This window comes from Cibotium barometz, chromosome 47 (genome assembly GCF_041138505.1).
Source record: "Cibotium barometz isolate CiBa-2024 chromosome 47, ASM4113850v1, whole genome shotgun sequence".
In the NCBI taxonomy this organism is placed as follows: Eukaryota; Viridiplantae; Streptophyta; class Polypodiopsida; order Cyatheales; family Cibotiaceae; genus Cibotium; species Cibotium barometz.
Window position 1 is genome coordinate 39,964,283 of NC_141092.1, and position 12,700 is coordinate 39,976,982.

General features: G+C 43.4%; 1 protein-coding gene across 3 annotated transcripts in view; it reads right to left on the minus strand.

Moving 5' to 3' along the window:
* Positions 1–1,186: 1,186 nt before the first annotated feature.
* Positions 1,187–12,700, minus strand: part of LOC147611671 (uncharacterized) — a 58,067-nt gene continuing 46,553 nt past the window's right edge. For 2 of the 3 annotated variants that reach the window (XM_086784707.1, XM_086784708.1), the window contains 3 exons: positions 10,066–10,169; positions 1,855–1,893; positions 1,187–1,714 (listed from right to left, as the gene is read on the minus strand). In XM_086784707.1, the coding sequence (XP_086640833.1) occupies positions 1,565–1,714; positions 1,855–1,893; positions 10,066–10,169 (293 nt within the window). In that variant the 3' untranslated portion in view covers positions 1,187–1,564. Of the gene's footprint in view, positions 1,715–1,846; positions 1,894–10,065; positions 10,170–12,700 lie in introns of all 3 variants that reach the window. The other variant, XM_086784709.1, reaches the window with a different exon arrangement.

Sequence of the window (12,700 nt, forward strand, 5' to 3'; positions counted from 1 at the left end):
CACATATATAGGCCTATATAGATACATGGCTCAATATCGCGCTGAGTTTACTCCCTAGCTTCTACTATCATATAGCCTCTGTCTTAGCAATTCCAAATCAACCATCAAAGCTCCCTTTACAAGAGCACATAGGTGTGGAGCTCTGACATCTATTGTATCACTTCTCTATCTCTGTTATTGTGCAATTTGAGTTTTTAAAGTTTTGTGCTTTGAAAGATCCTAGTTCTTGTGAGTGTTCTCTTGTATGCATTGCGTGTTGTATCCAAGGCACTTTATAGAAAATACATGTACCCAACAATCAAATTTTCTTTTAGTCTACACATAGGGGTCTCCATCCCCTCATTGAAAGAATTTATCCTTCTGAATTATAAGAGATTAGTCTCCCATCAAGTAGAATTTATTATTCCTTATTAGATTTTCAAAAAGGCCATCTTTAGCTTAAAAAGTTGATGGTCATGCCAATATGAACACGCTTGCATAACCATGATACATATCACATTAGGGCTCACGTCCGCTTTCTATTTATTTTAACTTTGAAAGTTTGAAAACTCCAATTATTTTCCCTCTTGTTTCCATATTTGATTTTACTGTTTAGCAAGCATTTGTAGATCATCTAACTTCTTTTTTTTGCAAGGTATTGTAGCAAATGCTCTCGAAAAACATTTTCATAATCGTATTGAAACTAAATCTCGAAAGTGCTCAAAATTTTAAAGGTTGTAGCACTCACATGGGAAAAACTTTGACAAAACCATTATAGTTTGCAAGTTCTATATGAGCACTAGCTTTAATCATTCTAATGTGCTAAGAATTTTGAGTAACCTTTTTAGAATACACTAATTGAAGTATCAAACTCTATTGCTTTTTCTTGAACGTTATTATCTGTATCCTATTGGGCATTCTATGTATCCATCAACATATGCATTCCTTGGACACCTAATCAACTAGGTGTTGAAGAAAACATGGGGGTTCACTTTGCTTAAAAGGAAGCCTTCTATACTAGCTTCAAAAAGCTAGCCATTGTGGCCATTGACAGTTTGAAGGTAGCAAAAAGCTAACCATTGAAGCATAGTTGCATGAAATCTGGTAAGTCTTGAACATTACACACTGTATGCATGAAAGGAAACAATGTAAAATCAAAAAGGAAGCAAGGGAAAACTGAGAGAAATCGGGTGTATCATAATTTGGGTGAGACGGCAAGGAAATCTTTGAAAAATCAAAACTAAAAGAGGAACATTTTGCAAGAAAAATCTTGGGAGGAGATTAGGGAACGGGTTAACAAAAGCAAAAACAACAAAATGTGAGAAGCCATGTTCTTGCATTTTGGCTTGGAAGCCAACCATTTCCTGTTGCTATTCATTGAAGTAGCAGCCTTGCTCCTGATACCCGTGCTTTGTTTGCCTTTGAAGTCCATTTTACCATAGCCACCATCCCCAAGCATATCATTTGAAATGATACATTGTTCAAATAGAGCGACATTTAGCTTGTAACTTGTCTATTAGACCAAATTTATCATTGACACGATCCCTTAGCGCATCACCCACATTCCCATGACTGAATATGTATATCATGCAGATATGCTTGGTGGCTCTTCACTGACCTCCACAGTTGCAGCAAGTGGCTTTTTTTGGCTTTGAGGTGGTGGTGGTGGTGGAGGTGGAGGTGGGGGAGGCTTTCTTGGAATCGCAGAGGCAACCTCTGCTGCTGTTACATTGAACTGTCACATTGAGCAAATTAAACCACCCCACTATTAAACCCTACTAATCATGATAGGCGGGCCAGCAGTTGAAGAAGCATTTTGACGAACATCTTTGATTTCTTTTTTGGAAACTGGTTAAAACTTCGTTACCTACAGACCTTGAAAGCACAGCCCCGAATGCACGCCTTTTCGCATTTCTGTTCGAAAGCAGATTATTTTGTTAATAAAAAAGCATTCAGTTGGATAAAAAGGGCCCCCTTTAAGACTGTGCAATAACCTGGAAATAAAAGAATGTCAAACTCAAAGTGGTCTGATGAACATCTGTACAGCCCCCATTAATTGATCTTTTTTGTAGGACTCTGCTTCGATGGATCATGTCTTCAAAGCCTCGGCAATCTTTGCCATCATGTTGGTCAATCAATTATGAGCCTCACAATTTTTTGTCATGTATCCAAGCAGTCAATCATGTGCAGGCTAAATTTTGCATATTCTTGCCATGCATGAGAAAACATCCAAGCAATGTAATCAAGTGAAACAAAAGTCACCAGAAATGGTTGTTATGTATGTTTTGGAGATTATATGTTCACCAATATAAGAAGCTTGGGAATGTAGAAGTCATGTGCTTTGATATAAAGAGGCATCTCAGGAGGAAGATAAAGGTGGTGATTGTGTTCTTGGCAAGTTGAAATAGTAGTGTGTGTTGTAAGCAGAAGCAGCAAAGTAGTTCATCCACAGGCTTGAGAAAACAAAGGCAGACCTATCTTGCGAGAAGGAAACCCACAAGGTGCATGTCATGGCACTTTGGTCCCATACGTGGAGGATGATCTTGTTGGTATGAATGGTGGCTTGATGACACATTACATGTTAAAACACGGCACATGAGATTAAGTCTCTCTTGGATATCTTTCAACAAGCGAAACGCATGGGGTCTACTTCAACAATTCATTGGTAATCATGGAGTGTACGCAGACTTTCAGTTCAAAAGTGTCAGTACCCATACTTACAACTGCTTTATATTTTTCTTTTTCTTTAGTAGCGGTGGTGGTTTGCAGGGAGTGCTAACAATTCTTTGTTAATTCATAGGTTGTTATTGTCAAATCCCCACGGATCCCCTCGTGATCGATCTTGGTTCGAAACTCGAATCCTGCAAACAAACGAACAACAAACAAGCAAGGGGGTGCAGGCCTGACTCACCTCCCAACCATGATAGCCGTGGGCAAGCCCACAGTCTTGGCTGTCCCCACCGAGCCACGAGCTAAGCTAACTAGGATGACGTACCAACCAATCTCCTCCTCGCGATGTCCCATACCGCCACGAAGCTGCCCTCGCGGGCCTCGAGATTGCTGCCGGCCTCGGCTGCACAAAGCAGGTGCACGTCTGCACTAGATCCAGGCTCCAAGACCATAGAGCTCTCACAAACTCGCGAGACTCTCTATAATACAATAACTAACCTTGGCCACCCTTTTATAGGCTCTTGGCCGGTCATCGGGCGTCCACACTTGGCCGCCCGCCTGTCCATACTTGAGTGCCCGTCCGTTAGTATATCCCTAACTCAGCTCGTCAATCAGCCTGCCTAGTTCCAAGCTTCCCCAAGCCTCGAAACTAGTCTTGCATGCGTATAGCACACGGTAGATACACACTGTGCACATGACATACTCCCCTTCCTCTAAGAGCTCACTCCTGAGCTCACTAAAAAGCCAGGGTAATCTCTCTGAAGAGAAGTCAATGTCTCCCATGTAGCATCCTCCTCAACACGATCCTTTCACTTGATCTTGTATTCCGTGATAAGCGTATGACGCAATCTTCGTTCACGAAATCCAAGAATCTTTTCAGGTTCGTGCGGAACAAATGTCATGTCCTGGACATCTATAATTTCTTGAGGAGTAACTAACTGATCTGCTCCACCCAGTACTTCCTTAAGTCTACTGACATGAAATACGGGATGAACTTTCACATGAGAAGGCAAATCCAATTCATATGCAACTGAACCAATCCGTCGTGTAACACGAAATGGTCCACAGTATCTAGGGGATAATTTCGGAGATCTACCTGTCCGCAAAGTCTCGGAATCTTTCGGAACTCGCAAATACACCATCGTTCCTTCAGAGAACTCTCTAGGTGAACGATGTCTATTAGAATAAAACCTGTCTCGGTCTTGAGCACTTCTAATAGATTCCTTTGCAACTTGTAACATTTCCTGCATATCTTGCAAAAAATTACGTGGTGCATCATGCTGAAGTCCTGAGAATCCTACTGTAGTAGCAGGCGATCTTGGTTGAAAACCATACATAAGCATGAAAGGACTAAACCCTGTACTCGTATGCTTAGTACTGTTATATGCAAATTCTAACATAGGAAGATAATCCTCCCATGAACTCTGTCTTTTGGATACATATGCTCGAAGCATATCCTCCAAAATCTGATTCACTCTTTCAGTCTGGCCATCAGATTTGAGGATGATCAGAGGAACTCAAATTCAAAGTTGTTTCCAACTTCTCAAAAACAAGTTTCCAAAAGTCACTCGTAAACAGAGTCCCTATCACTGACTATGTCCTGCGGTAACCCGTACAGTCTAAACAATTGCTCGATAAACTGCCGAGCTAATTGCGTAGCTGTAATAGTCTTCCGGGTCGGTAAAAATCTAGCCATCTTTGTCAAGCAATCTACCACAACCCAAATAGAATCGTGGCCTTGATGTGTTCTTGGTAATTCGGTAATAAAATCCATGGAAATACTTTTCCATTTATTACCTGGGATTTGCAAAGGATGCAACAACCCAGCCTGTCTAAAGCGTTAAGCTTTATTTGCTTGACAAATCTGACACTTGAGAACATAATCTTCTACATACCCTTTCATCTTCGGCCAATAAAAAGTGTGTTTCACTAATGATAGCGTCCTATGTACCCCAGGGTGTCCAGCAGAAGGGGCGTCGTGACACTCTCTCAGAATCTTGGACCTAATGTCCGGGATCTGTGGTATACAAATTTTGTCATTACGGAACAGTAAACCATTCCGAATCATCCACTGACCTCCTGCAGCCTGTATAGTAGACTGCTCAGTCATCGAGTCTTGGTAAATCAATGAGCTCCCGTCCTAGATCTTCTGCCAAAATGGACCAAAATAACTATCAGTCCTGCAAAGCCCTCTCAATGACTGAAATAAGTCAGTAGAAATCTCGGTGAACGACAAAGTATTCACCTCTCTAATCCGACTAAGCGCATCTGCAATATTATTCATGGACCCTTTCCGATAACGGATCTCAAAATCAAAATCTTGCATTAACTCTGCCCAACGAGCTTTCCTGCCTCTCAAATCATCCGCATCACACACATACTTGATTGACTGATGATCAGTCAATACCACAAACTTGGAGCCATATCAATAATGTCTCCAAACCTTGAGAACATGAATCACAACATAAAGCTCCTTCTCAAGGGTTGGCCAACGAGATTGAGTGTCGTCTAGCTTTTTACTTTCAAAAGCAACCGGTCTACCATCTTGAAATAAAGCAGCCCCGATAGCATAGTCACCGGCATCAGTTTCAAGAACATAAGGCCGACTAGGATCAGGCAATGCTAAGATAGGTGCTTCCTTGACTTTATCTTTCAAAAGTCTGAAGGCCATATCCAAATCGTTATTCCAAGTGATAGGCTGATTGGACTTACGTCCACGACTTTTAATAAGTCGGTCATCGGTAGTGTGAGCTGGGAGTACTCCCGTACAGATTTCCGAAGAAAAACAACAAAACCAAGAAAAGAACGAAGTTGTTTCACTGTTCGTGGTATAGGCCAGTCCAAAACCTTTTGAACTCGGTCAAAGTCAATGCTCAATCCATCTCTAGTGATCTTGTGTCCCAAGTAAATGATGTCGGTCATAAAGAACTCACATTTACTTAACTTAGCATATAGTCGATTCTGTCTTAAAATAGATAAGACAATCGTGAGGTGTCTGACATGATCCTCAAGAGTACGGCTACGGCTATATATCAAAATATCATCCAAGAACACCACCACAAATTTCCCCAAATGTTCACGAAAAAGATCGTTCATCATTTACTGGAAAGTGGCTGGAGCATTGGTTAACCCAAAAGGTAATACGAGAAACTCGTAATGGCCATACCTAGTCCGAAAGGCGGTTCTTTCGACATGCCTTTCATGAATACGTATCTGGTGATAGCCAGTACGTAAATCTATCTTCGTGAAATATTTCGCTCCTGCTAACCGGTCAATTAGGTCATCTGATCTAGGGAGAGGATAACGGTTCTTAATGGTCAACTTGTTCAATCTTTTGTAATCTATACACATTCTCCAAGTATTGTCCTTCTTTCTCCTAAGCAACACAGGTGCATCCCAAGGTGATTTACTTGGACGGATCTGGCCCATCCTCAAATAATCTTCGAGTTGTTTAGCCAACTCATCTTCCTCAGCTTGGCTCATCCTATAAGGTGGAATACTCACAGGATGAGCACCAGGGATCAAGTCAATACGATGATCTACTGCCCGTTCAGGTGGTAAACCCGATGGCAGTTCCTTAGGAAATACATCTTGAAACGAATCAAGTATCTTCTGTAATTCTTTGCTTTTAAACACACTTAATTCATTCACATCCAAGGAAGGGATGAGAAACGAAGAAAGTGGAATCAATACACAATAGAAAGCGGTATACAAAGAAGAATCCATTATATTTCCAAAATTAATTGTATTTACAAGAGGTCCCTGAGAGGGATGAATACAATCACCTAAAATACTATACTTGGTGTCCCTATGCTGAAAAGAAAAAATATGACTAGACCAATCTATCTGGACATCAAGAGTCTTAAACCACTCAATCCCTAATAACAAGTCTACATTTTCCAGATGCATAACATAGCATTCCAGAGTATCTTTGTAGTCCTGAATCTGGATTGGAAGCATCTCCACCTTGCGATCCCAAACTTGTCTGCCCGCAGGTAGACGTATCTCATAGGTATGGTCGCTAAGTGTCGTATCAAGACTCAATTTCTGCACAAGTTTGTAGTTAACAAAGTTATGCGAACTGCCAGGGTCTAAAAGAATGTGAACCTTATGGCCATTCACTTCTCCATAAACTCGGAGAAGATCATGCATGCCAAATACCTTAGAATTGAACAGACAATCAGAACAAGTACTAGGGCGAGAAAGTACAATAATTGACGTACCTGTCAAAGACAACTGGTTAGCTGCCTTTGGCTTGGGTCCTGCGTTTGACTTGGTACCCTTTTGCTTCGGGCACTCATTACGCATGTGTCCTTTTTCTTCGAAGATAAAACAAGGTCCTTCTTGAGCTTCAAAGCCCGAAGGAGTCGTTTCTTCTTCGCTGGTGTCGAACTGGAATTCTTCGAAGGTTGGTCCGAAGACTTGCCTTCTGTCGTGTTAGCCATAGGTGCGGAGAACTTTCTTTTATGCTTGTTCCCCTGCTCGGTAATGGGTTTCGACTTGGAAGAGACCATCGTATCATCATAGATACGAGCTGAATGAATGGCCTCGTCCAATGTTTTACATTTGTTATTTTTTACCTGTAATCGGTACGAGTCTGGTAAACCAGCTACGAAAAACCCCAACAGAGTAGTGGGATCCATCTTTGTAGCTTTCATCTGCAAGTCACGAAACTTCTGGAGGTAGACCTCATAAGTGAGGTGCTGCGAGGTCATGGTCAAAGCTGAAAACCGGGCAACAACATCATAATCATCCTCTTTCTTGAGGAATTCTTTCTTGAAAATATCTTCAAATTGTGCCCAAGTCGTTGGCTTAGGGTTCAGTTCCTTCCACCAAAGCAAAGCTTTGCCAGACAGGAAACCTGCTGCTAACTGTATCTTCTTTCCATCATCATATGGATGAAACTGAAAGTGAACTTGCCACTTGTGTAGCCACGTGTCCACGATCTCCTTGGTTCGCTGCTTTTGCTCGCCCCTGAACGGTTCCGGAGTAATATTGGGGCCTAAAGCAGAAGCCAAGGTATCCATTCCCGAGAAAGTAGAGAGGGTAGTGGTCAATAGAGCGATGGAGTTCTGCAAAGCTTGCATTTGAGCGTCGATTTGTACCTGACGTTCCGACGAAGAAGCTTTGAGAGCTACTTTGAACTCTTGGAAATCTGTTTTTGACACAAAATCATCAAAATGATCGGCATCGGTACCTTTCGTAGTAGCCGGCAAGCCTTCGCGTTCCACGAGGGGCTCCAACTCCGATTCTTGGGTCGACATTGTGAAGAGGGTACGCGGAGAGACAATTCGAAGCCCACGTGAGGGGTTTATAAAGGTTTCCCAAAAGCCAAAAAAATCTCGAAAAGCTAGGCTTAGCTTTTGCTTTAGCTTTTGTGTTTTTTTTTGAATATATATATATATATATATATATATATATATATATATATATATATATTCTCTTTTCTTTAAAAAAAATAAAACACCTTGGAAACCTTAGAGAGGGGGGATTCTTTTAAAATTTAAAAATTTTAAACTCCCCTAAAAAAAACAAAAAACGAAAGCACTAAAAAAAACGTAATGCTTTACTTGCGTTTTTTTTTTTTTTGCTTCCCTCCTGAATTCACCCGTCGGTGAGCTGCCGGCGCCTGGATTAGCTGCCGGTTGCCATCGTGGGGTGCTGACGTCACCTGCAGTCGGCTCGAGCGCCTGCGCCAACTTGTCCGCCAGCGTGCGCTTCGTCAGCCTGCTGTGCGTGGCCTGGGCGCCAACCTGCTGGACGTGGACTGGGCGTCGGCTGCCTGGCATGAGCGCTGGCCCGCCTGGCCTGCCTGGTCTGGGCTGCCTGCGCTAGGCTGCGTAGGCTTGGCTACGCAAGCCTAGGCACCTGGCTGCCTGGCTACGCAGGCCTACATGGCCTTAGGCGCCTGCCTACAGGGTTTCTTGCGGCCCATACGCACACCCGCCAGCAACGCTCACTCTCTCTCTCTCGTTCAATCAATGAAAAGCAAACTCGTTTTTTTTGTTTTTTTTCCTGTTTCTCTCCCTGCAGTTCATGCGTATGACTGCACACACAAACAAGTCTCTTCTTTGCAAAGCTATCAACCCTACTTAGACTACCACCTCCCCCATCAACAACATGGGTTTCTTTGATGAAGAAAAAACACATACTAATCTGAAAACTGCAGTATGCACAGAAAAAACAGCAAGCTTTTTTAACACATACCGTTCTTCGACCTCTTCTTCTCTACCTACCGACTTGCTCGTTCACGAGGTATGCTCTGATACCACTGTCAAATCCCCACGGATCCCCTCGTGATCGATCTTGGTTTGAAACTCGAATCCTGCAAACAAACGAACGACAAACAAGCAAGGGGGTGCAGGCCTGACTCACCTCCCAACCATGACAGCCGTGGGCAAGCCCACAGTCTTGGCTGTCCCCACCGAGCCACGAGCTGAGCTAACTAGGATGACGTACCGACCAATCTCCTCCTCGCGACGTCCCATACCGCCACGAAGCTGCCCTCGCGGGCCTCGAGATTGCTGTCGGTCTCGGCTGCACAAAGCAGGTGCACGTCTGCACTAGATCCAAGCTCCAAGACCATAGAGCTCTCACAAACTCGCGAGACTCTCTATAATACAATAACTAACCTTGGCCACCCTTTTATAGGCTCTTGGTCGGTCATCGGGCGTCCACACTTGGCCGGTCATCGGGCGTCCACACTTGGCCGCCCGCCCGTCCATACTTGGGTGCCCGCCCGTTAGTGTATCCCTAACTCAGCTCGTCAATCGGCCTGCCTAGTTCCAAGCTTCCCCAAGCCTCGAAACTAGTCTTGCATGCGTATAGCACACGGTAGATACACACTGTGCACATGACAGTTATGATTCATGATTGTAGTACTGTCTAAAGGTGATGAGGAAGCCAAGCTGTGAAAAGGTTTGAGACAATTTATGGTCATAGGACTAAAGGAATGAGATCCAAAGATGGATAAAATTTCTATTTTATTAAATAAAGGAGAAAATTAAGTACATCATGCAAGGCTCAGTTTATGCATGCATGTCCTTTTGTAACAGGAGTGTCTTACCCACTCATGCATACAGAGGTCTTTGTTTTGAGGCAATTACTGTTGAACTTCTCAACAACTTCCCCCCTTCAACCATACTGTTGATATGTGCAAATGTTAAGCAGTAAATCATACTAACTATGTTTCCAAACCTGTTCTCCTATCCATCCAAACAAAGTGTGTAAAAAACTGTGTAAAAGTCAAGTGGTTACAACACGTGGTTCATTTCTTACGATCCACCATCATCACTCCAAGACACTAATTGACTAAACAATACCTCTTCTCTTCATTACTCTTGATTAGCACCACAAGTATTCTACCTCATGAAAAATATAATTAGGCAAACAAAAGAAGTAGCAGAAGTGGCCAACCCGTGATTTTGTTGGAGAGCCTGGAGATCGATCCAAGTGTGCTGACCACTCATACTCTTTAATTACAGGAGCCTTGTGACACAGGTTATTGCAATCATCTTTGCCTGCAAAATCGAAAAAAATGAAAAATGATGTGTCAGATTCCATCCAATAATGGAGGATGTCTCGTAAATACAATCAAGTAAAGCCAATTGTAAAGATGGTAATGCCAATTAATTCCTATGGGAGAGTAGTGATAGAAAGGGAGCATGGAGCACCAAGCGAAATAGAGGCACAGCACGCGGAAGATGGCGATCAACCGGCCGGGTCCCCCCCCCACCCCAACATCCCATGAGACCACCAATAAAGGTGGGGGATGAGGGGAGACCAGGGTGCATTTTTCCCCATATAGAGGGGTTAAGTTGACCCCAACCCACACTGTGGGGTAACAGACTGCCACATGGCAGCGTGAGAAGCAGAGGGCAAGAATCCATTCCAACAAGCTTGCGTTCTTTCATGGTATCAGAGCCTCGTCGGCTCCTGCTGCTCGGCTTCGGGCTTCGCAGCCAGGGGGGGTGTTGGAATGGATTCTTGCCCTCTGCTTCTCACGCTGCCATGTGGCAGTCTATTATCCCACATAGTGGGTTGGGGTCAACTTAACCCCTCTATATAGGGCAAAATGCCCCTTGGTCTCCCCTCATCCCCCACCTTTATTTGTGGTGTCATGGGATGTTGGGGGGGGGCGGGGGGGCGACCAGCCGGTTGATGGCCGTCTTCCATGTGCTGCGCCTCTATTTTGATTGGTGCTCCGCGTTCTTTCAGGGCTGCCAGCCCACATTCTCACAAATAAAATTTATTTCCCTTTACCAACTTAGGCCTGTAAATTCTGTCCCAAATTGAAGAGAGGGTGTAGAAAGTATCAGACTACATGATAGGCAGTGGCTGCGTATGGAATGCACGAGTTCCTTCAATGGATTCTGTGCATTTGGCCCTCACAACTGCCAGGCAATCAGACTTCCAATAGTATTGAACTGAGCCCAATACTAAGTGACATGGTCGAAAGAGAAAATGGGATACACTCACCATAGTTATGGTATAAACAAACCAACAGACAACATAGAAAGCACAATCAGCTCAGGTGCCCTTGTAAAATAAAAGGGGCCTTTAATCAATGAACCACACTATGCAACTTTTTGCATCTATGCACCCCGTGCCCAGATGCAGCAGTGATTGCCATGCAGAGCATCTATGGGTGCACCAATGATTAATTTCCACTGGTTAACCCACCATGTGCAGCGTGCTACCATCCAATGTTGAGCTCGTTGTTCCATGAATCTCAAAGGACACAAGTCTGCATCTTACAAGGGCTCCTGAGTGATCATCCTCTGCATTCTATACTGTGCTATCACATGCATCAGCCCCAACACTCAGGTGCATGTGTCATGCTAGGGTACTAATTAACCTAGGAAGTAGCAAAGGAACTATTCCATAGTGTGAACTCCAATATAAAGGGACAAAAGAGGGTACTTAACTAACACAAGGTTATCAACTTTAGGAGCTCTATAAATAAAAAACTTCCCTCCCCTTTCAACAAACCTGCCACAAATTTTTTCAAGTAGCCAGCCAGACGAGGGGAGACCGGTCTGAAAGAACAACCAAATCCAGCCAGCCTGAACACCAGCATTAGTGTGGACTGCTCCAAGACTTCCTACTGCATGGTGGGCTAAAGGCTTACAATTAACAAGAGAACTCTTTAGGGCTGAGAGACACTTTGAGACAATGCTTTACAAGGGCTATTACATGGTATTCTCCCCATTTTCACAATTTCAACAAGTAGCCAAACTAGCCTCCAAATTTGATCAATTATCTGCTGGTCTCTAAGACACCCAGCCAAGAGGAGGGAAGAAATGGGAGGTCCACCAAGGGAAAGGTCAAATGCTGCTTTTATTAATGTGGGAAAAAAGGGTACTATAGGTTTGAGTGCACTAAAAGGGACTCTCATGTAAATACTTTGGGTTTAGATATTCCTTGGGGCTAAGGAGACGAGAGGTAGTCAGACCTCACCACCCAGAAGGAGGGGAAGGCCAAGGAACTTAGAAAAAAAGGAGTTTGGCAAAGAAAATCCATTAAAGCATATTAAAAGGATTAAAGGTGCTTGTGTGGATGGAGGAGCCTCATGCAACGTGATGCCCACCTATTTGTATGATAAAATGGATCTCAAAAGACTAGGAAAACACCAATTTAAAAAAATGATTAACGGTCATCAGATTTTTCCAAGAGAAGTGGTCAAAGAAGTCCTAGTAACAGTGCTTGGTGTAACTACACTCGTGGATTTCAATGTCGTGGATCTAGGGGAGGCTGCAAAGGACTAGCCATTGATCTTGGGAAGACCGTGGCTACAAAAGATCAATGCAATAAGTTACATTGGGATAGGACACATCGCTCTCGGTGATTCCCAAGTAAAAATCCTAGTGCAACCAGGAGCTAGAGAAACAATGAAGAAAATCTTGACTTCTTCGGATGAGGAGGAAGATTCTCATGAGATAAGTGATGAAAGTGACTTCAAAGACACTGATGAAGAGGTTTACACAATTGATATGGAAGATCGGCAAAGTATGTAAGCTCCAGAAGGCTCTTTGTGGTCTCAAACAAGCTC